The 27,638-nt window shown below is 41.1% G+C and overlaps 2 protein-coding genes across 6 annotated transcripts in view; one reads left to right on the top strand and one right to left on the bottom strand.

The window, feature by feature from the left end:
- Positions 1-20,680, top strand: part of zgc:110158 (uncharacterized protein LOC553590 homolog) — a 37,248-nt gene extending 16,568 nt beyond the window's left edge. The window contains exons 5-18 of one of the 5 annotated variants that reach the window (XM_063497316.1): positions 7,450-7,539; positions 11,950-12,033; positions 13,171-13,230; positions 13,335-13,401; positions 13,786-13,850; positions 14,244-14,305; positions 14,554-14,599; positions 15,170-15,205; positions 15,332-15,383; positions 15,628-15,698; positions 16,107-16,185; positions 16,275-16,303; positions 16,465-16,566; positions 18,716-20,680. In XM_063497316.1, coding sequence (XP_063353386.1) covers positions 7,450-7,539; positions 11,950-12,033; positions 13,171-13,230; positions 13,335-13,401; positions 13,786-13,850; positions 14,244-14,305; positions 14,554-14,599; positions 15,170-15,205; positions 15,332-15,383; positions 15,628-15,698; positions 16,107-16,185; positions 16,275-16,303; positions 16,465-16,566; positions 18,716-18,886 — 1,014 coding nt within the window. In that variant the 3' untranslated portion in view covers positions 18,887-20,680. Of the gene's footprint in view, positions 1-7,449; positions 7,540-11,949; positions 12,034-13,170; positions 13,231-13,334; positions 13,402-13,785; positions 13,851-14,243; positions 14,306-14,553; positions 14,600-15,169; positions 15,206-15,331; positions 15,387-15,627; positions 15,699-16,106; positions 16,186-16,274; positions 16,304-16,464; positions 16,567-18,437; positions 18,657-18,715 lie in introns of those variants that run through there. The other 4 variants (XM_063497315.1, XM_063497318.2, XM_063497317.1 and 1 more) reach the window with 4 other exon arrangements.
- Positions 20,681-22,848: 2,168 nt separating this feature from the next.
- LOC134644648 (ankyrin repeat domain-containing protein 34B) lies at positions 22,849-26,578 on the bottom strand. Its single transcript, XM_063497735.1, has 4 exons — positions 26,366-26,578; positions 25,715-25,897; positions 25,223-25,439; positions 22,849-23,702 (listed from the first exon to the last, which is right to left on the bottom strand). The coding sequence occupies exons 1-4, from the start codon at positions 26,576-26,578 to the stop codon at positions 22,849-22,851; spliced, it is 1,467 nt and encodes a 488-aa protein (XP_063353805.1).
- Between the last annotated feature and the right edge of the window lie 1,060 nt (positions 26,579-27,638).

Genomic DNA, 27,638 nt, shown 5'->3' with positions numbered 1-27,638 from the left:
ATAAGACCAAGACCAGAGATTCTTGTCATAGGCTGTGTTGTATTACTTGGTAATCTTCTATTAAGTGAATTTTTGTCATTCAGCTTTCAGCAACATCTTTTAACTTTTTGCAAGTATTTGCTTACTAGATAATTTAGCACTGCTAGCTTGATCACTTATGTTAATGAGTGATAGTATAAAGTGTTTCATAAATGAGTATTTCTGCTAAATTATTGGGTTTTTTTTTAATGGATTTATTTGAAATTATGTTTTGAATGAACTTGGGGATGTATTCATCTGGGACGAGGGGTCACGAGTGCTCATTGCTTGGCTATAGAGAGGCCCTTGAGTTTTATTTATTTATTTAATTTTTCTACTTTTGAGGCTTCTTCAGGAAGCTCTTCTGCCATTTTCTGTTACCTTCTCAAACTCCTTCCCCGTCTTCTTCTCATACACTCTGTGCAGCTCTGTCCTATTCACGTCATATTTTTGCAGCGTTGAGTACCTCTGTAACACCCCCACATCCGCATCTGTCTTCTGTCCCCATTCATTCCAAAAACTTTTTTTAACCTCTCTTCCTTGTTAACTATACCTCTTACTCTTTCTTAGATCTAACAAACCAGTCCGCCCCCTCTCCTCTCACTTCGCTTATCACTCGCTCCGTCTCTGAGTCTCCTTCTCTTGTTGCACCCACCACCCCCACCCTACAACCCCTTTTCTCGAGACAAGATTGATTGGCTAATCTAGCTGTTTACCCACAGTGCCTACTAGCACTGAAGAGAAGAGGGCAGTGTTGATAGTATAAAGACACAACCGAGAGACAATTGAGGTATTTGAAAATGGAGTTCAGTGAACATACCAAATGGATAGAGAAGGAAATTAAAGATAGAGCTGCTTTTCTTATTATTTTAAATAGAGCAACTGTAATTTCCAACTATGTGTAAATCAATAACACTATAAAAAAAACTACAGGAAATTTGAAAACAGCATGTATTTAAAGTTATAGTATATCCGTACTGGTGTGTGTTTTGGTGCTTTTCAGCACTTTCTGATGCCTTGGAGGACAGTAGCAGCGTAATAATATTTGTACCATTTCCTTTAATGCCATAAAGTGTTTAAACCTAATGAAGCATTAGTGACAGTAAGCAGCTCTTTGTTATACAGCAATTTCTCCTGAAAAAAATCCATTAAAACCAGCTGACATTATGCAGCATATTAAACAACCTGCAATATGTTTTCACTGTGAATAGTTTAAGGAGAAAGCCTCTTAGTTGCAATTGAATAAAAAACCCCAAACTATTCTGCCAAATTGCTGCCTGCTGTGTAACTGCTGCTTTCTTCCTCTTTTGACCACATTAAACAGAAATCTGTCTCTAAATTCCTGAAATTTCATATAAGTTGCATTACCACAGTGATTTTTAAAAATGTCTATAATCCTGTTAAAACAGTATTTGTATGTATGTACAAATTCCTCTATTTAAAGCAAAGAGACATAAAACACAAGCATGTTTTATTTCAATCTATATTTTTGTCACTGGCTGACTCCAGATCAGCTAAATGGAGAACTTTCTGCTTTTTGCACTTTTAGTCATTGCAGAATAAAGTATGTAAGAGAGAAAGAAGTGTGTTTTTATATATATTAGTGATTAATTACTGTATTACTGAGAATACTAGCAATAATACTAAAACATCCATAATAATTTCAGTTCTTCCTTCTCCTTGATTTGAATCTATACTGTTATTCACTGCTGTTCTCATTCCACCCATAGTCTTGTCTTTCGGACGCTCTGCCATCTCTCTGGAGCGTTGGCTAAGTGGATGTTGTGTCTGCAGCATGTATTAGTGCTGTCATCCGGTGTGTGCGCACAAGTCCGCCTGTCTGGTTCAGTACTGCTACCTTGGCAGCAGCGTTTGGGGAAGTGCGTGTGTGTTTAGCGTGCACGTTGTGCCAGTTTTGAGGACCAGCTGGGTTTTCAGAGACTGTGTGTGTGCACGCGTGCTTGTCAGACGTGACGGTGAGAGGAGCAGCCATATCCTGTTGCTCCAGAGTGAAACATACTGTTTGGTCTGGGCTGAGAAATTAGCCAGATCACCACAGTCAGCTATTTTTTTTCCTCCCATCTCCATATACTCTGTCTCGCATCCTCACTCCTTTGCCTTTCTACCCCCCCCCCCCCCCCCCCCTTCTCTCCCTTACTCTGTTCGCTAAGGACAGCAGGTCAAGGAGACAGTGATGAGGTACATATCAGTGTGAACCAGAATGTAGATTAGTACCTCTCCAGGCAGGGACACACATAAATACAGACACAAGCACACACATACAGATGCATCTGCTGTCTCTTCCTACCTCACATCCTTCTTTCCATCCAGTGTTTATATCTCTGTCTTTATCCCTGTGAAAGGTATCAGGCGGAGGTCAATAATGTGTTGAGCACTATTGATCTGTCCGGTAGGTCCTATGGGTGAGAGTGGGGAAATGGAAATGGAGAGGGAAGGATCAATGCTATTTTGTATAGGCTATCTACATACTGTACTATACGAGCCAATCAGAATCATTAGTGTCTTGTTCTTTGATAGATTATTCATCAACACTATGAGTTTGCGCTGAAAAGGAAAAGCAGTCCCAACTCTGGATTAAGGTGTCAGAGCTTGAAATATTTTGCCACCGTGGTAGCGAGGCAGAGGGTGAAATAAGTCTGAGTTCATCCTGATTTCCACAGGCTAAACTACTTAAACTCATCTCACACCAACCAGGAGGAAACGGCTTCAATAAAGTGAGGTCATTGAAGAGTTTGGTACAGTCAGCTTCCTGAAAGCTGCCTCAAGTGTAAAATTATTTTCATGGAACAAACAAATGCACGTCAAAGGTTTTACAGAGCCCAAGAGACCATTTTCACTCTTTGCTTGGTAACTAATGTCTTCATATGTTAGAAAATTGAATCAATAGGATTGAATGAATATTATTGTTGTTGCTGGTACATGAGTGGGAGGTATTTTTGCCTCACTGGATAGTGTATAATCCAGAAATAACAGGAAAAGATGAAGGGTGACTTGTCACAGAAATCATCATCCAGGCTCAAATCAGGAAAGGTGTGATAAGAGTACAAATATCAGTCTATTAAGAAGACTTTTTTTTGGCCTTTTGTCCAAGTGTGCAATAGAGAGAAACAGGAAGCATGGGAAGACAGTCGGATGATATGCACCAAGGCTCTCTGACTGCCAGTGTACCCAATTAATGCTTCGTTTGAGGTGTCTGTCAGAGTCTTAATAAACTGTGGATGTACTCATCAGAGAGTGGGCTACAGGCGGGCCCACTCTCTGAATGATTCAAATTTATCTTCAGTATATTTTGCTAGCTGTAAATATATTTTGTGTGAATAATGGAGATTTGAATTTCTGAGTAGAATATCATGATCAGAATGGAAACACCTGTGCGGCGATCGTAGCCTGTGCAGGTTAGGGTGATAAATTTTACTGAAGCCTTTCTTGTTTAATAGTTAAAGATCAACACTATGTGACTATGTAAGTCCAGAGGTCGCTGCGCTCTCCTGCCAAGTTGTAAATGCATATGGAGTGGCTGAGAAATGAAAACCCTAAAAAGGTAAAGATGTTGGTGGAAGGAAAGAATAAATAATGTAAGTTTAATGCTAATAATTGAATACTTTTCACTAGGAAAGTGTAAATCCATTATTTTTCAATGTTGATACTTGTGCAGATGTTTCAACTTTGACCCTTTGTCAGCTCAGTATGTTGTAAACATAAAACCCATACAACTGAATTGAATGGATGATCTCCCTAAACCATAGTCCACCTGTTGTCACCAAAATCATAATTCATGAAGGTGTACCCAGTTGAATTTGAGTTTTTAAAAGATAATGTTGTATTTTTTTTCTTTATATAGCACAGGTACAGATCAGGTCTCTGGCCCAGATGCCGTGTTGTTGATAGCCAGGTAACATAAATTCACCTGATATTGTTTTTGAGCAGATGCTGCACCAGGATGCTTTGACACAGTGTTTGTGCAGCGCTGCCGAGGAAGGCCATTAAAATATAGTTTACAGTTTAAACAGTGTAAATATTCCCAGGCATTTGAAAATGCGTCCCGTGGGTTTTGTTGAACTTTTCTGCCGGCTTCTATGAAAGAGACACATTCTTCTTTCTGCTGCATGTCAGACATTAAAGAGTTTGTGTTGCCACCAGGTGCTTCTTTCATGCACTCCTTATTTTGCAGACTTTTCCATGCTTCTGCCTGGAAATGAATAATTCAACTCAACTCCACGTTGCTATTATATCAGCTAATTAGTGCAGTACTAATATCTGCTGTGGATTGTTATGTCTTCTTGAACTTGTTTCTTTTCATAGGTTTACACACTTGTCGCCCCTGTACACGCATGTTCTTTGTGAATTAGCAGTTAACGTTTACCTTCACAAATGTCAACCCGTTCCTGGAGATCTGATTTGTCGTAAATCACGTTATTGTGATAAAACGCGACGGGGGCAGGATTTTCTGACTGTCTTCCACTTCAGAGGTAGAAATGGGGAGGTGGATATAAACACTACTGTACGTGCCACTACAAACACACAGAAAAAAGGCACTGCTGGATTCTTTTGTATTTCCCCAGGCCAGTTGATTTTAATAAAGTCCAACTGCATATTAAATCTACCTTCATTTTTGCTTGTGGCAACCGCGCTCAGTCTACACGCTTTCAGTCTGCATTCATTTTCAATCAGCAAATTAGGGAATGTGTGAGGAGATAACTGGCCATTAATAGTCCATAAAAATAATGTGACTGAGTGATTGATTGTGAGCAGAAACCATTTTTTGGTGCATGTTCTTTGTTTTTCTCCCTTCGTGTTTTTTTTCTTTCTTCTTTTTATCTCCTTCTGTCTCACTCTTGTATCTTCTAACTCACTCTCCAATCTCACTCTCCTGCATCTTCTTATTCTCTCTCTCTCTCTGTCTCTGTGCTCCTGGAGCGGGGGATGCCAGGGGGACAGAGTGCAGATAGGACCTGTCTCCATAGCAACAGCTTCTGCAAGCTGCTGACACCCTACTGGGGGGACTGAGGGGAGGAGAGGTTGTGGATGGGGAGGAATAGTACAAGGGTTGGGGCACAGGGATATGTGTGTGTGCCCGTATGTGTGTTTGTGCATGTGTGTGCACCAGTGCCAAGACAAATGAGTGTGGGGGTCACGAATAGGAGAAAAGATGGAGAGAAAAGTGTTCAGAAGAAAAAGAGGAAGGATGGAGAAGGAGAGAAAGAGGCAGCCTACCCTGCTTCTTCCCCAGGGACTCGGTGGCCTGCTCATGTTCACTAGCAGAATTAGCATAAAGATGGGGGGAGGTGTGTGTGCGTGCGTTTGTGATATTTCAGTTTGTGTGCTTTGGTTTCAGATGGGAGAAGGAGGACGGCGAGCGTGTTTGTGTACATCTGTGTAACTGGTGGTATGTGTTGTCCATGCATGCAGCGCGTGTCATATGGATATAGTGTGTTTGTCAGTTGTGCGTGCTGGAGGATCTGTAGATGTGCAAAAGTGTGCGTCTGTGTATTTGTTAGAGCGACTCCCTCCCCTGGGTCTTAAACCCCCTCTCTGTTCTGTCCTGTAGCCTGCGGTTCTCCCCTGTCTGCTTTTCTGTACTGAAGGGCTGCACTTTATGAAGCTGTGATGCAAGCCTTTGTGTGTCTGTGCGATTGCGCGTTCATGTGGTTACGTGCACATGTGTTTGTTCCGGCTTGCTTATGTAAGCACTCTGAACATGCGTCTCCTTCTATGTGTGTTGACAAGAATACAGTTATATCATATTTAACTCCCGGGCTGAATCATTCTGCCCCCCTTTTCCTATTCTAGATTCTAATTTTATTCTCCCATATTGTTTGACTGACGTAAGGGGACTGGAGACAGTACTGGTGTTACATCTGGTAGCATGATTAGTTTTAGTTAAGTGGTTGCTTACATTAGATTTAAGTGGTATGCTTTCTGTGTTTGTCCTTAAGATAACAATAACATAATTACTCACTGATTTTATAAATTTCAATTAAGCGAGAAATGTAGCATTTGTAATTAAAAATCCTTAGAATCGTAGAGTAAATGGAGTACTATTAAAGACACTGTGTTTGTCCTATAGGGAATGTTAGCCCAAAAATCTAATGGATAATTGCTTTGGAGTTAAATGTTATTCAGAAAAACTCAGGGGCTATACAGTGGCCTTCTCACAAACAAAAGCTTTAAGAGTCTTTAAGTGACTCAAATATCTTGACTGCTTCATTTTCTAAAAATTAGCAAGAACTCTGTAAGATGTAGTACAAAATCAACTTATTTGCAGATGACTTGTTACTATATTTAACCTCTGTCAGTACTCATTAGGTACTTATGAAAACTTGTAATGAAGATAAGTTTTGAGTAATTTAATTGTTTACAGTAAATTTAAGTAGGTTTGGTGCTGAACTGTATTTCATAACCATTTTTTATATGTAGCTAATATGTAGCTCAGACACTTGCCTCTGTTGTGATCTGACCAGGAAGTAATCACTATACTTCAAATCAATCAATCAAAATGTCTCTTAAGACATGAAATATGAAGATTTTTCCTGAATTCATTAAAATTAGTTGAATTTTGAAATAAATTAAATGTAACAAATTGTGTATTTTGTGTCAGATTCTTAAACTGCATCCAAATATGCCATTACTGACACTTAGCTTTTTTGTAATGAGAAAGGACCTGTGAAATAGTCGTTGAGAACTTCAAAAAACAAAAATTTTTCAACTTTACTAGCTGACCTATGAAGCATCTGTTAGGATGTTAAAATGCAGTTTCAGGGTGATTAGTTCCGTATGAGTACATTCAAGCTACAAACTCCTACATATGCGGTGTTCCTAGATCACTCAGCAAATCAGCTGCACGTTATTATAGAGTCAGTGTTGTTTTCATTTATGTCCAAGAAATGAAAATTAAGGAGTTTGCTAATATTAGCCGTTATATTTCTGTTGTTTGTGACAGAGACAAAAAAGCTTTTTAATGAAAGAAGCATAAAAGTATGTACTCATTATCACCGGTGCAGATAAATAACTGCTGTGTTGGTCAGGACATTATTCCTGGGTGTATGATAGAGTAGATCAGAGTACAGGCACAGGTCTCTTTACAGCTTTGTGTCACTGACATTTTACGATTGTTCCTCTTCTGATGTGTTTGAATATTTTTGCAATGTTTCTCCCTGAAGTCTTTCTTTTCATTGGTGTCCTTGCCTAAAGAAAGAGATGAGGGGGTTATTGCATCTCTCTTCTATCTAACATTTAAACTTTAAATGGAGTTTGGGGCGGGGGGTGGGCGCAAATGCAGGTGCAGCCACTGCTCCCTGTTGTCGTTTGTTGGCCATTGCAGCATCATGCACATATACATTACGGTAGAGCAGTGAAGGATGCATGTACACGTTGAACACCATATTGAATTCATCTGTTTGTGTTTTCCAGAGCGCAGCGGCAGCGCCAAGCCCAGTGATGGGCAACATGCCACCCAATGATGCCATGCCAGGTGGTCCCATGCCCCCAGGCTTCTTCCAGGTATGACCCCACTCTTGTGTCATCACCAAACCCACTTCTCATTTTACCCCATCTGCCATTCATTCATTTCTGACTTCCCCAAAACAAGTAATCTATATTTAGTCTATTCTTTGACTTCCTTGTCCAGCAATAGAGAATGGTTAACCGATGTTCACTTATTTCTGTAGAGCAATAAACTAGCAATTTCTTATTTTATTGGTAGCACATTTTATAGTAATTGCACTAAACGTTGACATTTCCCAGTTGAGAAATTATTCCGGTTTTTTTTTTTTTAAATTTTCATTCATGTTATTATTCTGACAGTAATTACAGTCTTCTCTGTACAGAAGCTGACTTTTATTTTATGAAAACTTTTTTTAAGTAGCAAATAAAAGCAGCCTTGTTTGCACCTTAATTACCGAGCAATATTTGATTAGCCCAGTTGGCGGTTTATTTACACAAGAAGACAGGAACATTTTCTTAACCTAAAGTTTATCTAAAGAAAAAGGCATGGCTTTGCTGCTAATTGAAAATATCTGTTATATTTATAAACAATAAAAGGAGGGTTTTTCTCAGTTATTAGACTTCTTAAGATACTGATCAGATACTCGTTTTTTTAAGCCTTTAATTTGACTTCCGATATCAGTCAGGTTCTACTAATTAAGACTTTCACAGTAAAATCTATAATGGAGTTTAATCAGATGGCAGCATAGTTGCAGTTTGGGTCTCCAACTCTCCCACTTCTCTTCCCTTTTTTTTTTTTTCCCCCCCCCCCCTCCACATTTTTCCAAATACTGTTTATTCCACTCTAGATATTTACACCCACCAGAGCCTCTGAAGCTCATACTGTTCATTCATCTGTGGCTCTGCGCTCGCTGGGCTGCTGTTCAGCCGATTTGTGATTCAGCCATCCCGTATTCATCCTCTCTCCACTCCTCCATCTCCATCTCGTCTGTCTCTGACCTGTCCCGGGTCTGTGAAGGGAAAGGTTTTAGTGTGGGAGATGGCTGTCTGAAGAGTGACGAGAACGAGACACGCAAACGCGCACACAGTATACAAACACGTGCAAGCATGCGAGCACACATTCACAAACAAAAACACTGTGAGGCAGTGGTGTGATGGACAGCACTGGCATTTGGCAGGAGGCACGATAAGGTGATGGCGAAGAGTAGGAGCGAAAAAGCGAGTGACACATTAAGGGAGAGGGAAGGATGGAGAGGAAGAGGGGTGAGTGGAGGAGTAAGAAGAGAGGGAAATGTGAAAGATCAGTGCCACCAGGATTGTGGCCCACTGTTTGTTTCTGTGGCTACGTCCCACCCTATTGTTTGCTGGCTGAGAGTGAGGGTGGTGGTGCTGATGGTGGTGGGGGGGCTAGTGAGAGTACGACTGTGAATAAGCAAGGGAAAGGGTAGGGGGGAGAGGGGGTGACGAGACATGCATGGAAGTGCTATTTATAACATTGGTGGAGGAGTAAGATTGGACGATGGCTTGTGTGTCTGTGTGTTTGTGTGCACATTGTGTTCAAGCGACCTTACTGTAACAGAAAGCTTTGGTTGTTCACTGCAAATGTGGCTCACGCAGGCAGAGCGTTGTTTGAAATCCTGAGTGCTGTTAAGAACGTCAGACCTGACACCTAAACAATACCTCCTCTGATATTTGACTTTTAAGAAATGTTAAATTCTTGCTTTCACCATATCTTTTTTTTTTCCAGCTAAAGCAGTCACAAATTTAAATGCTCTTAACATACAACACAAGCAGCTATGCAGAAATCTGTCAAGGACATACAAGATCCAAGCAGCAGCTGCTGATGACTTTCATAACCAGTCGATATGTTTTTCTTGTTTTTGAGTTGTTATTTTGTCTACAGTATGTCAGATAAGACATGACAGCTTCAAGATATGACTTAAAATTTACGAGCAAGAGTTCAAAATAAAAACAAACAGTTCAATTTTCCATCATTCTGCAAAAAGACAGCAAATCTTCGCAGCTGAGATGTTTGACATTTTTGTGTTTAAAAATAATTCGCTAATAGATTATCATAGTTGTTGGTTGTTCAAATTTTCTCCTGAGATGCTGACCTCATATTAATTGGGTCAAGTGGTTTATTTTCTTCTTCTTTTTTTATTACAAAGTTTCAAGTTTTTTTTTCTCTCCATGAATTGCATTCATTAAGAGCTTTTTATCAAGGCAGCACTTCTGACAGATCTGCTGCCCCAGACAGATATTGGTCCGTACAATAAAGTCGACCCCATCTAATCTTGTTGTTAATTAGTACACCTATTTCTTACTCAAGCAAGCAGTTGATCTGTTGTCTGTCCAGCAAACACAAGCAGTTGTATGGAATTGATGTGTCTGTCTCTATGCATTTAAAGAAAAAAAAGTGACTTTTGGTAGTCAGTTGTACAAAGCGATTGGTTCAGATTCTATTGGTCAGCTGATTTCTTCATCTCATCTGAAAAATTATAATCTTGAACTGACTGTTTAGCACTTATGAACATTTTTTAAATTTAACCCTTACATTTTAAAGCATTAGAAGTAGTTGGGACGTAAACTGCTAAGCAGGTGCGGCCAGCTTTTTTTTTTTTCCCCCCGCTTGATTAAGTAAGGTCTGGAGTTGAATGTGCATTTGGTAGCTGCTCACTGGGACTTTCAGCATGAGGTCCAAAGAGATTTCGATGCAAGTGAAGAAGGCTGTCATTCAGCTGAAAAAACATAACAAAGATGGTGGAAACTTTAGGAGTGGTCTAATCAACAATATGGTGCATTCTTAAAAAGAAGCAATGCGCTGGAGAGCTTAGCAACATCAAAAGGCCTGTAAGCCCACACCACATCTAACTTCTACTAAAATGATGGGAAGCATATGGAGAAGAAAAGGAAACGCTTACGATCTTAAGCATACCACATCATCCGTCAAACATGGTCGAGGCAATGGTATGGTATGGACATATATGGCTGCCAGTGGAACGAGGTCACTTGTGTTTATTGCTGATGTGATTGCTGATAGCAGTAGCAGGATGAGTTGTGAAGTGTACATGGCTATAGCCCCTGCACCGAGGCAGCCTGCTGCTAAACTGGCCAGATGGCTCTTCACAGTGGGACTCTAAAATGACCCAAAATGTACAACGGAAGTAACACAAGAGCTCCCTAATCAAAGAAATGTAATGTTGCTAAATGGTTGGGTCAGTCACCGGACATCAACCCAACCCAGCATGTTTCTCATTTAGTGACGACAACTGAAGGCAGACTGACCCACAAACAAGCAGCGACTTAATGAGGCTGCAGTAAAAGGCTGGCAAAGCATTTCATGGGAGGAAACCTAACCTTTGGTCATGTCAATGCATTTGAGACTTTAGGCAGTCACTGACTGCAAGAGTTTGGCGTATCAGGTATTTAAATTCATGCTGTTTGGTATGATTTTTGAGAGTTTGTGTAGTTACTTTTGAGCCGATAATACTGTGTTTTTTAAACAATTGCAATAATTTATTTCGACTGTAGTATTTTTGCTGAACTCCCTAGGATTATGCCAAAAGTCCACACTGAATTGCTTTGTTTTAGATCCATTATTGGGGGTGTGCAGAGGTAAATTCACAAAAAATGTTGTCACTGTCCAAATACTTATGGCCCTGACTGGAAACTACCAGACTCACTGAGGTAATCGGTGTGCTGTCTTTGTGTGTGTCCGGATGCCTAGGAGGGATACATGGAAAATTCCATTTACCATTAAATCAGCCAGCTTTTGTTTTCTTCGGACAACTGGAAAAGGAAAAAAACCAAAGCACTGAAGGCACTAACAGTGATGGAGCAGAAACAAGACTGTTGCATAATGACTTATTTATTAGAGGCCGTTAACCTCGTGTCTCTGGGTGAGAAGTGGGCAATAACGATGCAGTGTTTTAGAGGAGCAGAGGGGTCCTTCACAGGATCACGCTTTTTACTTTGAAGTAGGCTGACGATAAGCAGGGAAAAACTTCCAACCTGTTCTTGTTTTTGCCAGTATCATCTTTCTGGTTTGAAGTTACCTCTTGTGCCTGTCCTGCTGCTGCCTGTCCTGTTGCAGTGAGCCTTGGGCAATACTGCCCCCATGTGGATTTAGGGAATACATTTAATCCTCCAACAAGAAGGACCAAAGTATCAGAGAGATGGTTATGCTTTAAGATTTCTGTCAGCTTGTTTGAACTCAAACTCACATTGAAACTATTCCTATATGACTTTTCATTTTATGGGTTTTTAAGGACTCTTAACTCCACGTTAAGACGCAGCTTTTCCCACGTTTCTGCTTCCTTCTACCTCAAATTAAAGACTCCCCACTGACCCCCCCCTTCCCAACCCTCCCCATCGTCTTCCTCTCATAACTTTGATTGGGTAATTCCTCCAGGTGTAAACCCCACATTTTGCCCCTCCCCTTTCTGATATCGCTCTTCTTTCTTAAAGGGACCACCCGGCTCTCAGCAGTCCCCCCATGCACAGCCCCCCCCACACAACCCCAGCAACCCCATGATGGGACCCCATGGCCAGGTAAGAAGCAAATGCTTTCTCTCAAACACCCCTCTTTTTTTCCATTCCCTCTAAATCTCCCCTCTACCCCTCACCCACACACTACCTCTTTCTTCCCATTCACTGCTCACACACCTTCTTCTTCTTCTCCCACCCTTGAGCCCTGTGAGCTCCAGTTTTGTTCAGGGTAACTCCCCGTAGATGTCAGCCCCCTTTTTATGAAAGCTGAACTTCCAGAGGCAGCAATGCAAGCTCCTCTTCAAGGCCCAGAATCAGCTGTCCCCGTGTGGGATGAATAATTCACTCCTTGCCCCTCCCCTGGAGCAGCTTGTGGGGGGTTGCACACTTATCTTCTCCGTCACTCTTAGCACACACACATGCACATACCTCTCCCCTCCCCCCTGCTTACTTGTTTTAACACCTTATAAATAAAACAGGGGACAGTCATTATAAACACGTCACATATACGTACAAAACACATGGGTATACTGATGCACATAGAACAACTAGAGGCTTGGGTTGCTACAGCCTGCCAGTTGACAAACACGTATCCAGTCTTTAAAAACTTCAATCCTCAGTCATTCAGCAGTTATCCAGAACAGTAGCTACAGATGCCACTCTGGAGGTAAAGCTAGCCTTTACCCATTAACTGCGGCAGCTCAGCTCTTCATTCTTGTGGTTTCTGGTTTCCGTCTTATGTGCGAGAGAGTGTGGACACGCTTCCGCTAAGGTTTTGAACGGTGTTGTTGGCCTGAGGTGTCTCTAACTACGCCAGGCAGACCACAGGCCGAATCAGCTTACACCACAGTGAGAGCACGCGGGCTGTGCAGGGAGCTGTGTGAGCGCTGCCGTTAAGCACACACAAATGTGCATGTTGTTAGTATAAGCGGGAAATTTGAAATATCAGAAAATAAGCTCTTATGCCAGTGTATTTTGTTGGTTTCCAAGTTATTATGTTGATGAATCTGCACTTTTTTTCACTGTCATCTCTCATTCTCCAACACCACTGCGTTCATCTGTGTCCTCACCATCATCCCTGTTTGAGTGCGTTTGAATTTATCAATAATAGAAACTGTGTTTTCTCTGTGTCCTCCTTTGCCCTATAATTCCCACCCTCCTTTCCCTCTTTTTTCTTTCTTCCCCTGTTTCTTACTGCAGCCTTTCATGTCACCGCGGTATCCAGGTGGACCGCGCCCCTCACTCCGAATGCCAAATCAGGTACTGAGCAGCATTTTGAATTGTGTTTATCTATTCTTTAACACCACTGAGAATCTGTGATGCCAACATATGCCAGTGTGTTGATCAGTTTGCTCTTTTCTCAGCCTCCTGGTGGTATCCCAGGATCTCAGCCTCTCCTGCCAAACAGTTTGGACCCAACGAGACCGCAAGGTAAGGCCGGTCGTGGTTACAGGTCAGAGCAGATGATGAAGATGATAGGCCTGTAACTGAAGTTTTAGTTTGGATTTACTTGAATCGACTTTAAAAGTGGTGATATTTCAAAATACCTTAAAAGATTTGGTCTGTAATCAAGAAGTTAAAAAAACAAACAAAACTCTGCATTGTCTTCATACTAGGGCTTTGGGGGATTTTGTATAAATTCAGAATATGTGGTGTGTCTGGCTCAGGAAGGGGTCTGTGCTGATTTTAACTGCAGATTATAGCTTCAGAGGCCTGAGTGTTGCTACCAAAGGCCTTAGAATGAACCATTGTCTGTGGCATTTCTTAATTCCTGTGTTGCTTTCAGTGTGTGACTCTGGGGGTCTTTTCTTGCAGGTCATCCTAACATGGGTGGACCAATGAGAATGAACCCTCCCAGAGGAATGGCCATGGGCCCACAGGTATGACAAATCGGCTGCGCAGAGGGCACGAAACTCTGATGGGAGTTAGTTTCTACATCTAGTAATTGTAATAGTGAATGAGACAGCTGTGCACTTAGGCTTGCTTTTAATGGTTATATAACTGTATGGAAGCGCCTCTTACAGGGTGAAATGTAACTTTTCTTGAATTCGTTGCTATAATTGTCATTACTCACCCACTTATAGTAAAGACTTGTCTTTTCTTATCTGCCTTTGACAGTCCAGTCATGTTTTGTGTATGATGTGTGAATATAAAACAAAACACTGAATCCTGTGCACTCAACAAAATCAAATCTTTTTAGAGTTCTTGTAACTTTGCTTCGAAGCTCTAACTGTGTGTTGTTGTTTTTTTTTTTTAAACAACTTGTCTCTTAGAATTATGGAGGTATGAGGCCTCCTCCCAACTCAATGGGTGGTCCAATGCCAGGAATGAACATGTAAGTCCCATTTGCTTCATCTTCAACACACTGCTGTTCATTCGCAAGTAGTTTTAGTAGCAAGCAGAATCCAAAAAAAGGACATCAGTAGTTAAATGTTCTTCATTAATTCCGAGGAGCTGTTGGAAAAAGGTGTCCAGAGTTTATCCTTGGATCTAGTAAACTTAAATAACTCTCATATTTCCTTTATATTCCCAGTTCCCTTTATTGTTGGTTTGCTTTCTAAACTTTTCTTTTTTTTCCCTCAGGGGTCCCGGAGGAAGAGGGCCTTGGCCAGGTCCTAATGCTAACTCTGTGAGTTTGAAGCCCTCTGCACATACACAATAGGTGGCAGGCAGACTTATAGCAACAAGAATAGCAATAACTTGGCAATATTCAAACTCAATGCATTGTATAATAACTTGATAATGAACTCGTCTAGTTTTCCTAAACAGATTTAAAGTGTTTAACATGTTTAAACAATGTTGGAGATCATTTTGAACACTGCTAATGTGTTGCATCAGTCAGTGCCGGCAAGTTTGTCCCCTAAAACCAGGTTCATCAAGTACATTTGGAGATGACTAAAGTTTAAGCAACACCAATTAAACCTCTGAGAAGAATGTGCTTTCTCATTGTTGTTCTGTGATGCTAAACCAAAGTCATGCATCTCCTTTGTTAAATACCCAAAGATAATAAACGGGTAGCTCTTGCACAAAAATCGAGGAAATTTTTGACAAAGCATTTTCACCAGCTGAAGAAAATCTCCCTGACAGACTCACCGTTTACTGCAGGATTGTTGCATTGGTTTTAATTTTCTTGTCTAGATGAACATCTCTATCTTTCAACCTTCAGATCTGACTCTTTATTTCTTCCTCCCCCTTGCAGATAGCCTACTCCTCCTCATCTCCAGGAAACTATGTGGTGAGTTGTTATATAAAAGCATGTCCGCTGACTAGGATGCAGTGTAGGCTTTTTTTTTGTATTAAAGAATGCTTCATTTATGCTTCGATGAGTATAATTTTACAGTTTTCTTTTTTCCTTCCTCAGGGTCCTCCAGGCGGAGGAGGTCCACCTGGAACTCCCATCATGCCAAGCCCAGGTGGTGCGTCACCTAACTATGTCCCCAGCACTAACGCTTGTGCATTAGAAATAGAAGTGTCTCCCATTTTCCCCTCCACTTAAAAAAGAAAAAGAAAAAAAAAGTGTGTCCACTCACCGAGTGCTGTCAGTCTGAGTGCTCTCATTATTTCATGTCTACTTTCCTGTTTTCATATTTGATTCAGAGGTTTTATATCAACCTCCTGATATCCCAAAACTGAACGTTTTGTTCTCTTTTTTCTTAGATTCAACTAATTCCAGTGAAAACATCTATACGATGATGAATCCAATTGGACCTGGAGGCAACAGACCCAATGTGAGTCTCCCATAACTTTTCTTTTTTAACAGTAATACTATACTGTTCTCTTAGAAGTTTAACTTTGCAGCCTCGCTTAATTTTTCAGATATTGCACATTGATTCTTGGCTAAAATAATGGATGCTATTGTAATGATTAAAATTACACAGTCTTGCCTTCAAAATATAATCCAGTTCTAATAGGGCTTATAACCACATCACTGGGCACCAGTACAATCCAGCATTAGAGAAACCAAATGCTGCCACAGTGAGCTCAATAAGAATTGACTGGGAATGAAGTAGGGAGAATAAATTAAACAATCTCAACTTCACCTCGGGCTGAAAACATCACAATTATATCAGAGAGGTCAAGGATGGAGAATCGTGTTAGCGGTTACTCATTAGATTTGTTCCACACCTTTTCACCAGTTCCCTATGGGACCTGGGCCTGATGGGCCAATGGGAGCTATGGGAGCCATGGAGCCACACCACATGAATGGATCACTAGGTGGGTTTGAACACTTATGGTTTGGTATGTATACAAACAGAAACTGCTTACAAAACAATTGACCTGTTTATCTCCTTTTACTTCCTCAGGGTCTGGGGATATGGATGGGTTGCCAAAGGTATGTCGACATCAGATTTTCTATAAACACTTCTTATTTGGGTATCTTTGTGAACTAAAGCACTTTTTTAGAATCTCTGCCTTCTGCACTTCAACTGTGTTGCCAATAAGAAACAATTTTTCAGTTTAACGTTGATTTTTACCCTCCGTTTCTGCCTCTAGAGTTCTCCCAATAACATGGGGGGCATGAACAACCCTCCAGGGACGCCGAGAGATGACGGCGAAATGGGCGGCAACTTTTTGAACCCATTCCAAAGCGAAAGTGTGAGTAGAGCGAATGAATGACATCTCATGACCCCTTAACAGTTCTCCTTGACATCTTGACATGAACTAGTGGAAGAATGCAAGCAGAGGGTGCACCTGGTTTTTTAGAATTAATCTCAGACTGTTGAAAATGTTTTGGTAATATTTATGAAATTTGGTCCCACTTCAGTTTATTAATTTACTTTAGCTGAATTGGTTAGTCTAAACACATCTTAGTATTGGAGCAGTAAGGTGGCAGTGTTGCTTTTCAATGGACGCCATTAAAGAGTCTTGTGACACATGCAAGTGTTAAAAAGCACTTTAAAGTAAAAGTTCTTTACTCGTCCAGATTCATGACTAGCTCATGGCAAACCTGCCCAAACCAGTGACCGTCAGACCACAACTAAATAGACACATACGGACGAGAAGAGGGTATCACTAACATGGGAGAAGCATGACATAGTAGGAATTAACAATCAGTCACAGACAAAAATAACAGCAGTTCACGCCAAAACTAATCTTAATACCATGACTCTCCTCACACGCAAAGGAGGCCTGTGGCCACACAACAGAGCCTGAAAAGACCCAGCTCAATTTCTAGGTCAGGTTTTGGTAACAAGGAAGCAAGCAGACCTTTTGAAATAAGTAGTTTTAGGCTTGTTTTTAAGTGCAGCTTTATTTCTTATTTAGTCTTTATACTTTTAAAGAGCTTCTTTTATGCTCCATATTTTCTTCTTAGACTTGAGTAGAGTAGCTTTGCATGTTTCACAAATCAGAATAATCCCAGTTTGTCTAAAACTGGGCTTTGTGCTTCATTTCACCCGCTGTCTGATACATGCTGTTTTAGCTCACTTCCCTCACACTTTAAGCCACCTTTCTTCTGATTGGCTGCCCCTCGCAAACAGTAGGTTTGTGTGTTCACAGCCCAAGCTGTTCAGTTATGATGACTATATCTAACTAATCATAGAGAGGCAAGAATTTAAAAAAATGTCTAAAAGTGAGTATTTAGAGCTTGGACTTGGACTGAACTCTTTTTTTTTTTTTTTTTTAGGAAAAAGTTGTTCTTCCTCTTTAGGTTTAATTATATATTATGATATACTTTGTAATTTGGGACACAGCCTGATAAACCTGAAAAGCAAAAACCTGCTACACTGAATACGACTTTCAATGTCCAAAAAAAGGGGGAAAAAGATGTGTAGAATAGTTTAAAAAAAATATATATATATATAGTGGATTAATAACTTGTGTTCTGCTTGCATTGTAGCCGCTTACTAATCACTTAAAAGCTCATACAATTCCCTCTGTATCAGTGATGTGATTGCAGTTGATTGACATAAATGTTTGCTGCACTTGAGTATATGATAAATACCTGGATTTATTTAATTTTAAAAATTTTCTAAATGACTAGAAGTGGCAGTATCTGTAAGCCTTGTGTTTGGCACAGAGCAGGTGGAGGGGGGTACTGCTCCTTGTATTGCATAAACAACTGTAATGCTCTCTTACCTTTGGCCTGAAGAGCCACGGGGTGCACAGACTAGAACTCGAGCCAAGCCTTAATCAGTCGATTCAGCTAATCAGTAGCGGGGCTGGGTATCATCTGAGTTAAACAGCTGCTGGATAAATGATCATTAAAACTGCTAAATATCTGTTTGAAAGCTAGGATTCATTTCAGTCCATACAAACCATATATGTACCATTCCCAGCCCTTATTAGACATACAGCAGAAAGTTCTGATTGCCTGAGTCTGCTGAGTTAAAGCTTGGCTTCAACCATAGTCTGAGCTTCCTCTAGCTTTGCAGGGTGGGGTTTGAGCGCCCTCTGGTGTTTAAATGTTGTCAGTGACATATCCACTCATCTGTGCCCTCCTCCCCCTTCCCTCTCTCTCTTTTCAGTATTCACCCAACATGACGATGAGTGTGTGATTTTATTTTCCTTTTTTTGTATTTTCATTTATTTCTTTCCCCCTCTTTATTTTTTGTAACCCTACACCTGATTTTTTTTTTTTCTTCAACTGAATCCTTACTTCACCTTGGACTGGATCACTTCCCTTCCTCCGCCCACGCACACCCTCTGTCCCCTCCTCAAACGGGGACCCACTACTACCCAACCCACCACCCCGTTTTTGTTTTTTAATTTCCCCTCTTCTCACTCGGGAACTCTACGGCCACAGCCTTCTGGGACAGCCCTTGAGCATGCTGGGACTCTAATTAAGACGGGCCCTCCCGGAGCATGTAAGCTGGCTGCGGGTGTGAATAGGAAGCAGTCACAGAGCAACAGGAAGAGCCTCCTCTCTGACTCCGGCCCCAGCCTCCCTGGCTTCCTGTCAGGGTCTAGACAATGAGCGAGGGAAGGAGGACAAATGGAGAGAAAGGGGGAGAAAGGAGACTTGAAACACAGCCCTCCCCCTAATGACACAGTGTCAGGTCTCTCAGCAGCTGCCTGGAAGCGTCTCAACCACGACTTTGGATTTTTTGTTTTGTGTTTTTTAATCATCGTCTTTTGATTTGTTGCTGTTCCTGATGGGGTTATCGGTGGGTCGGGAAAAAACGACCTTCGTGCCCCCCACATTGTTCTCCTTGTGTGTACATTTGTAACAGAGGTGTTGTGATGATCAGTGAACAGGATTTTCCTTTTTTGTGTATGTATTGTATCATTGCTATTTTTATTATTGTTATTAATGATTATTGGTATGATCATTTAAAGATTAGGTTCTAATTTTCTGTTGTTTGTAAGGGCACATTTATTATGATGAAGACAGTATACGTGCACACAAATCGGTAATTATTTGCTGTGTAACATGAGGCTCCGTGTGAGCACACTGCCCCCTGCAGGTAAGATTTTATTCCTCACGGTACTAATTGGTTCTTTGTTTTCGTTTTTGTTTTGTTTTGTTTTTTGGGAGGTTGGCAACTTCCTTTTATAAGATCTAAAATTTTAACTTGTTGCTCAGTAACTCACACCAGAAGAAGAGTCTCCTAGGTTCCCTGCAGTAAAATGCACAGCTCTATTTATTTATGTACTTTTAATTTGTCTTATGAATCATTGTTCCTTTTTTTTTTTTAAGTGTTATCCCTGTTTTTTTTATTATTATTATTTCTTTCTCAACTGCAGAACTAGTAGCAACTGTGTAAATATGCAGATCCACTCAGCAGCATCTCCTTATCTCCATCATTAGACCCCCCTCCATCCATCCCGAAAGGTGCTGACGTTATCACGAGTCCACAGTTTGACCACACTCACACCGCTTCCACTAATGCTTCCCACTGTTCACTCTGTCGTGTACATACGTAACATGTTAGTCTGTCTGCTGACCTGTAGTGAACACTTGGATCGTTTTCATTTGCCGATGAGGTCCCCCACACACTGTGATGTCCGTCTGCACTTTGCGGGCGCTTGCTTTCACACACCGCTCATTTTAGCTTGCAGGTGTTTTCGTTCGAATATGTGCTGTCCTTCCTCTTTTTTACGGTTGCTTGTGGTGAAATGGCTTCTGGCCATCTGCTGATCGGATCAACGGTGTTTTTTCTTTATTTTGGAGAACGGCAGGTTAGGAAGCAGCAATGGCATTGCTCTGTTGACTGTAGCGAGTGGCCTCCCTTCCATTTGCTTCCCTATTCTCACCTCTCTAATAGGCCAGCATTGACACACAGACACTCAGTCACACACCACACCCCTCTCTGATAATTTTTTTTTTTTTTTGGTACAACTCTCCATGTTTTCATTTTAATTTTTTTTTTTTGTAAATACTGTAAAATGCATTTTGATATCATTGACATGTTTTGATATTTCAAATCACGACTTTAACAGTTGATCAGAAACGAGCTGATTTGGGCAACTGTGTATTTGTTCAGAGAAGGCGTGTCTTTTACTCAGAAATAATATGAATGACGAGAGAAACAGAAACTGGAGCTGCTAAAGACTATTATGCTATTTCACCTCATCACAGACGAACGTGGGGCTTTTACTGTGCATCGGCGCTGTTGTGTCAAGGGGTCCAGCGGGACAAGGGAGGAAAAACCTTTTGTAGTCGAGCTAATTCACTGTCACACACATGTACCTGAAAAACTCAGCTTCAGATGAGATATAAGTCTTCTTCCTCTGCCTCTTTTATTGGAAATTTATTGGCGGGGGGGGGGGAACAACCTACCTCTGTTTTTGCAAATTCACGGTCAAAAACAGAGGTAAAGAGGACATTTTTATAATTAAACTTGTAGTCTCTTGACACAACTGAATCGCAAAAGAGGGGTACAAAGGACACTGGCTCTCAATCCAAAGCACCAGAGACCAGAGTTCATGCTTTACTATGAAGGAATTTTTTAATCTATTTAAAAATGAGGCAAGAGAAATGTTTGGGAAAGTAAAAATGGGAAAAACAATAACACGTGGGACAGATTTGTTGCTAAGAAGCGGTGGAGGTGGTGCAGGAAGAGGCGTTTTCCTCCCCTGTACTTTGAAATGCTGTTGTATAAAATGCAGTCTGACTTCTTTCTGTCCTGTAAGTAAAGCCGTCACAACGTTGATCATTTCTGTATTTCTATTGTGCTGATGTATAATACTGTAACATTCAGGGGTGGGGAGGGTTAAGAGGACTTTTGGGGGAGGGGGTGGGGAGTAAAGATTTTTTTTGTTTGTTTGTTTTTTGTTTTTTTTTCCTGTTCAGTTCCTCATTTTTCCTCTTGATGACAAAGCAGTATTGAATATGAGGCAGTCTGTCCTTGGGGAGTTGCTTTGTATCTCATGTTAGGGTAGTTTCAGATCCTAAATGTCTTGTGTAGTAAAATAAGAGGTTCCTTCGTATGTTTCTTTATATTGTAAAGTTTCTTTAGACGAAAAAAAATGTTGCTTATTGGAAAAAAGGTGGGAATCTGCATTGATAATGTATTTTTTTTGTTTGTTTTGTTTTAATTTTCATCAAGTTGTCAGTCGTTTTTTGCCTGTGTCCCCCTTGTTGTAGATACATATTAAAAATAAATAAAATGACTTCACTCCTTTTGCCATGAATATCAATTTTTGCCTCCAACATAAATGTAAAAGTTGATGAACAGGAGTCAGTTTTCAAAAGGTTTGTATGAGTTTTTTCTTTCTAAATATTTGTTTCATACAGTTTATTTCTCCATTGTGTTCAATATAGAATCAACAAGAGGGCTGCAGCCAGGGATTAATTTATAATTAATTATTTACACAGTTTTGCAGAAATTAAAAGCAGAAACCTTAAGTTACTTAATTCTAAGAACAATCCACTTTCCCATAGTTAGTGTGTTTGAGTTATTTGTTGATTGACTATTCAATTTTTTATCATATCAGCCTTCTTTTTCATTGCATTTCTTTATGTTCTGCTGGTTCACGTTGTACTTCTGTGACAAAACACTTATTTTAACCTAGATATTTGTGAATGGTTTCCACAGCTAGCTTTGAGTTGATTGCTTGCTCATGTTGAATGAGAATTTAAGCAAGTATCCTCTAAAGTTAAATTAGTTAATAAACTGAGTAAGTCTGAGTATACAGTAAGCTCTGTAAGTTTTTGGGCAGCAGTACAATTTTTTTTCCTAACTTGCCTCTGAACACCACCACAGTGTTAAATCAAACAATCAAAATGTGACTCAATTGCTGTTTTTTGGCTTTGAGTCATGGGGTATAACAAAAGTGTTTCATTAATTGTTTAGGGATTTTTCAGAGGCTGTATCTGTTTCTAATTCAAAGTTTTGAGGGGAGGTGAAGCCTGTCCCAGCTGTCATACACCCTGGACAGTTTGTTAAAGGCCTAACACAGAGACCAACAGCCATTCATGCTAACAATCACACCTACAACATACATTTAGAGTCACCACTAGACCTAACATGCATATCTGGATTGTGGGGTGGAAGCTGGAGTATCTGAAGAAAATTAAAGGACTTAAAACATGTCTTATTGGGTTACGATCAGGTAACTGACTTGGCGATTGAAGAATATCCCATTTTCTTTCATTATCCAAGTGTTGTAGCCCTGCACACTTCAGAATTTATCCTGTGACTTCTATTGAAAGTCACACCATCAATAAAAACTTCTTGTTCCACTGGCAGACATATGTGTCTATACCATTGCCTCGACAATGTTTGATGGATGATGTGCGGTGCTTAAGATAGATCGTAAGTGTTTCCTTTTCTTATCATCATGCAGTATGCTTCAAATCCTCTGCTGTTCTGTTCCTTCTCCAAACTTTTCTCTTCCCATTATTACAGTAGAGCCTAAAACTAGTCCAAGTACTGACAGACCTAACTTGTAAAAATGACGGTGGGACCATTATCCTTCAAATATAATATGGTCTCACATGTCTAAATAGTTCATCCGTGTTGCTCCTTTTAGCTGTTCAAGCTGCACCGAGTGACGACGCAGTGACTTCCTGTTTCTCTCGTTGTAGCAGGAGGCAGAAGGAGGAACCAGCGAGGTGACGGAGGAAGCTGAGGGCAGTGGAGGGAGTAGAGCTGGCCTCACTGATGCTCTAGAGGGAGGAGAGGAGCTGGGTGGGTGAGGCAGAAACACCGTGGATCTGCTTTTGGCTGGTGAAACCTGGGTTGGAACCTGGAGGTGAGATGTGGATTGGCTTACCAAAGGAGGGAGGTGAAGCAGAGGAGGGTTGACTGTGACAGAGGGGAGGGTATTCCCGCAGAACTGGGAGTGAGGGGGCAGGCAGGTGGGGAGCTTTTTGTCTGAGAGTGACCCTGCAGGAGTGACACATCGTCTGAGGACCACGCTGCCGGGTATTGCATAAGTAGAGCTCATCTCAGTGAGCGAGACGACTGAATGAGAAGCCTTCAAAGAGAAATCCTCATGGCTGCGGCTGTAATTCTCTCCTCCATATCCGTTATCTCTCCTTTGAACCTTGCCTCTTCTCCTCTCTTCCACTCTGGACTCATCAAAATGGAACTCCTTTTCTTCTTCCTCCTTTTCCTCACCCTTACTCCTTCCTCTCTCCCCTCTCAAATCCTCTCTGTCTCTCTCCTCCTGTGGGCTCCTCTCCCTCATGCCCTCCTCATAAGCTCTGTTCAGACAGGCCAGGTTGTGAATCGCTAGCCAGGGTTCAGATGATATTCTCTGTCTGAGAGGGGGAGAGCTGCACAGGCTCAGTGGTTCACAGGAGGGACGTCTGCTGCTAATGCTGCTGCTACTTCCTCGTTGGCCTGGTGGAAGAAAAGAAGTCAGTTTTAGGGGTTAAAATCATAGATGTAGAAGCTGTTGAGAAGAGGCATCCTTTCTCTGTTGCTGTAATGTTTCTTCATATTTGTCATAAAGCTATGTCCCTGTTGGATACATACAAGGCTTTTAATCTACCAATATAGTGTCTTAAAAAAGGTGAACAGCTATGATAAAAGTCACTGATAATGTCTTGTTTAGAAGATATAAGCTGCAGCAGTGGTCACATTGTGAGATGATATCTCTGTCCCTGTGATTTACATCTGCCCACTTTGAACACCTCTTACAGTGCCACGCAGGAAGCCATGGCAATCCATCCTATTTCAGTCCAGAATAAAGCGAGGCAAAGCTACACATTCGTATAAATATGTTGTGCATAGGGTGTGATATAAATTCTAAAAATATTCAGCCAGGTTTTCCCCAGTTCATCACTTACCCTCACATGACACATCTTTCCCATAACAACCATCTGTCTTTATTCACTCTGCTTCTATGGTACAAATCGAGTTCATAGTCGGGACCTGTAGCTTCCTTCATTACAAGCTTCACTCACCCTGGCAACACATGTTCATTTTCTCTCCTCGGGAATGAGCGTGCAGCTAATGATTTCAACCACAAGGCATTTATTCTCATCTGTCTAGACTTGTTTTTGTTCAGTGCTGATCTGCTATTATCCAGGAGAGGCAAGTGTCTGCATATAGAGATTGCAGTATTGATCTCCTGTTTTAAGGTGGTATAGCCAGACAACTCTGATAATATTATTCAGAGCCGGTTAGGGAATCCGTTATGCTGTGGGGGAGTGTTTTGTTGACATGGATCGGGTCCGCTAATCCTTTAAAGAGAAGCGTCTCTGAAAATCAGAACTCATCCTGTGATGAAATGTTTCTGTTCAGATGGAAAATGCTGTGAGGGCTGCAGTAGCAGTTCTGACTGGTTTGGTGTGGTCAGAAATGCAGCTTTGTTGGAACTTTAACTAAAACCAACAGTGGTGTCAGTGTCTTGAAATACAGCTGTGGTCAGAAGTTTACATGGAGTCATCATGGGCATGACTGTCAAGATCATTTTTGGCTTTTAATGATTTCCTTTGAATTCTGCTTTTTCCAGGGTGGAATGATTATACAGCAGACATCTTTATTGACTTTAAAAAACAAGAATTGGATGCATAAGTTTTTTTCAAGTATACAAGGAACTCACTGAAGATCTAAGAAATAGAACTGAAGATTCAAACAAACTGGTAATGTCTCTCTGAGCCATTTCTAAACAATTGCATATTCCAATATCATCAGTTCAAACGGTTGTATGTAAGTACAAGTTATTCAGATGTGTGTGAATAACTTGGGGATTAGAGAAAGTCCAAAATAAATTCAAATGTATGCACCCAGTTCTTTTTATTTACCGTAAGACATTGAAGGTGTACAGCCATTTCAGTGTACAGCCTGCTGGTGTGGGATACACCATAATTCAATTAAACCAAGGCATTTTCCTTTAAACAAAGCTCATTACTCACTTGTTGCTCTGAAGTTGAAGATGTTTTCGCCCTCGGGTGAGTTTGGCGAGCCTGTCTTCAGGACGATGTCAGATGGGGACATGCAGGACACTGGTGAGGTGTTTGGGGATGGTAGAACATTCAGATAGCGTCTGGTCACAGGGCCTCCATGCACACCCACCTCTGTGGCAATGATGATGATGTCACGACCTCTGGCCTGACATGCATCCATCAATACCTGAAGTACAAGAATGCTGGTAAAGTAACTTTACAGGTCTTGTGGAGGTTTTGAAATCTCCTTCTTTTGGAGTTCTATTACATCCTGGTAGTTTTAATGATAATCATTTAAAATGAACCAAATGATATCAATTAATTGAAATGAACTCCATCTTAGGATGGTATAGGGTTAAAACCCTAACTTATAAACAATGCAAAACCCCATAATAACCTCTTCAATCCTTTAAATGTATTGATTCACACTTTATTTCATTTTTTTCTTTGTTCCTTACTAACCTTCAGAGTAGGCTGATGCTGCGCGTTGATGGCGTAGACCAAAGCTGAGGCTCCAGAGTAATCCTCCATGCTTGGGTCGGCTCCTGCAGCAAGTAGTGTGGCTGCGACCTGAGCTCCCGCACGCTCCATACAGGCGTACATCAGCGCAGTACGCCCCGCCCGGTCTTGTGCATTAGGATCTGCCTGATCGGTGCAAAATATCCAATTGAGTGATTAATTCAGTGATAAATGATTATCCCAGAAGGGAAATGGTCCGGTGTTAGGAGTCACTCGGAAAGCTCAAGTGTATATTTTATAGAAACCAAATTTAGCAGAACTCTGTGCAATTTGGCTAATGCTCTCTTAATTAGAACTGATCTGGCACTGTTGCTTTTGTGTTGTGGCTCTCAACTGTGACTCACAGTGTGTTATATTCTGTTCTCTGGTGCCAGCATGTTCAGGAACACCCTTTTAGTTGGATGGGGTACACAAGCAGAGCTGGATAGATCACAAGCCTGTTTACTATGCATTAAAAGTTCTCCTCTCTTAGAGCAAGTACAGTTTTTTATGCATTAAAAATACACCTAAGTCAATAAACTGCTGAACTTGTATGCACATGTTTACATTCAAGTGTCTGTATTTAATGGTGACTATTTGTCACTGCGGACTGACCTTGTTCTGGAGGAGGTATGTGAGGAGCTTAATTGTCTCAGGCCCAGCAGGCTCCCCTCTCAGGGCCTTGCAGGCAGCCAGCAGAGCTGTCTCTCCTTTAGGGTTGCGCCCATTTACCTCTGCTCCACCGTCTACCAGCAGACGGACCAGACGGAGCTTCCCAGAGGATGCTGCACTGATGAGCGGGCTACAGTCTGACAGAGGGTCCAACATCACTGCTGTAGGGCATTCAGTCATTTATCATTCTGATACTAATAATATCATATCATATATATAGATGCAGAAATGCCTCAATCCTGTAATCAGAGCACTAATTGGATTACTATGACAAATGAAAACTTTGCACATGCACTATATTGCCAAAAGTATTCACTCATACATCCAAATAATTGAATTCAGGTGTTCCAATAACGTCCATGGCCACAGGTGTTTAAAATTAAGTCCCCAACTTTCTGCAGAGTCAATCACTACAGACCTGCAAACTTCATATGTTCACCTGATTAGTTGAAGAAGCGTGCATAGAGAATGTCCTGGAATGGGTTTCCATGGCCAAGCAGCCAGATGGAGTGGTGTGAAGCACGCCACTGCTGGACTCTAAAGCAGTGGAGAACTATTCCAGTGAGAGGAACTCTTCATGCTCCCAGATTTGTGGGAATTTTTTAGTGATGACCCCTTCCTGTTCCAACATGACTGCGCACCAGTGCACTAACCAAGGTACATAAAGACATGGATGAGCGAGTTTGGTGTGGAAGAACTAGACTGGCCTGCGCAGAGTCCTGACTTCAACCAGACAGAACACATTTGAGATAAATTAGAGAAGAGACTGTGAGCCAGGCCTTCTCATCCAACATTAGTGTCTGACCTCACAAATGTGCTTCTGCAAGAATTATCAAAAATTCCCATCAACACTCCTAAACCTTGTGGAAAGCCTACCCAGAAGAGTTGAAGCTACTTTAGCTACAAAGTGGGCTGACATCATATTAAATCCTTGGATAAGAATGGGTTGTCATATGTGCATGAAGGCAGATGAGTGAATGCTTTTGGCTATTTAGTGTCTGTGTCAGCAGTCGTCCTCTCATGCACCTGTCGCTCATTCAGATGTGCAGAAATTCTACATCAGAGTTGTGCATGCAACAGAGATACTTATAAAAAGTAAATTTAAAGAAGACTGGGGAAAGATTTTAGGTTTTCTTCCTTATGTCATTTTAAAATTTTCTTCTAATGTCAGTGAAAATGTTAATGGATGAACAGAGTATCCACAGAGTACCTACAT

This window comes from Pelmatolapia mariae, linkage group LG16_19 (genome assembly GCF_036321145.2).
Source record: "Pelmatolapia mariae isolate MD_Pm_ZW linkage group LG16_19, Pm_UMD_F_2, whole genome shotgun sequence".
NCBI lineage: Eukaryota > Metazoa > Chordata > Actinopteri > Cichliformes > Cichlidae > Pelmatolapia > Pelmatolapia mariae.
This window is presented reverse-complemented; position numbering and strand designations above follow the sequence as displayed.

Excerpts from the sequence above, each read along its gene's own strand:
- LOC134644648 (XM_063497735.1), bottom strand. The coding sequence starts at position 26,578 with ATGTTGGACCCTCTGTCAGACTGTAGCCCGCTCATCAGTGCAGCATCC. Across the intron at positions 25,440-25,714 it reads AGCATCAGCCTACTCTGAAG|GTATTGATGGATGCATGTCA; the intron begins GTTAGTAAGGAA and ends CTTGTACTTCAG. Across the intron at positions 23,703-25,222 it reads CTTCAACTTCAGAGCAACAA|GCCAACGAGGAAGTAGCAGC; the intron begins GTGAGTAATGAG and ends TTCTTCCACCAG.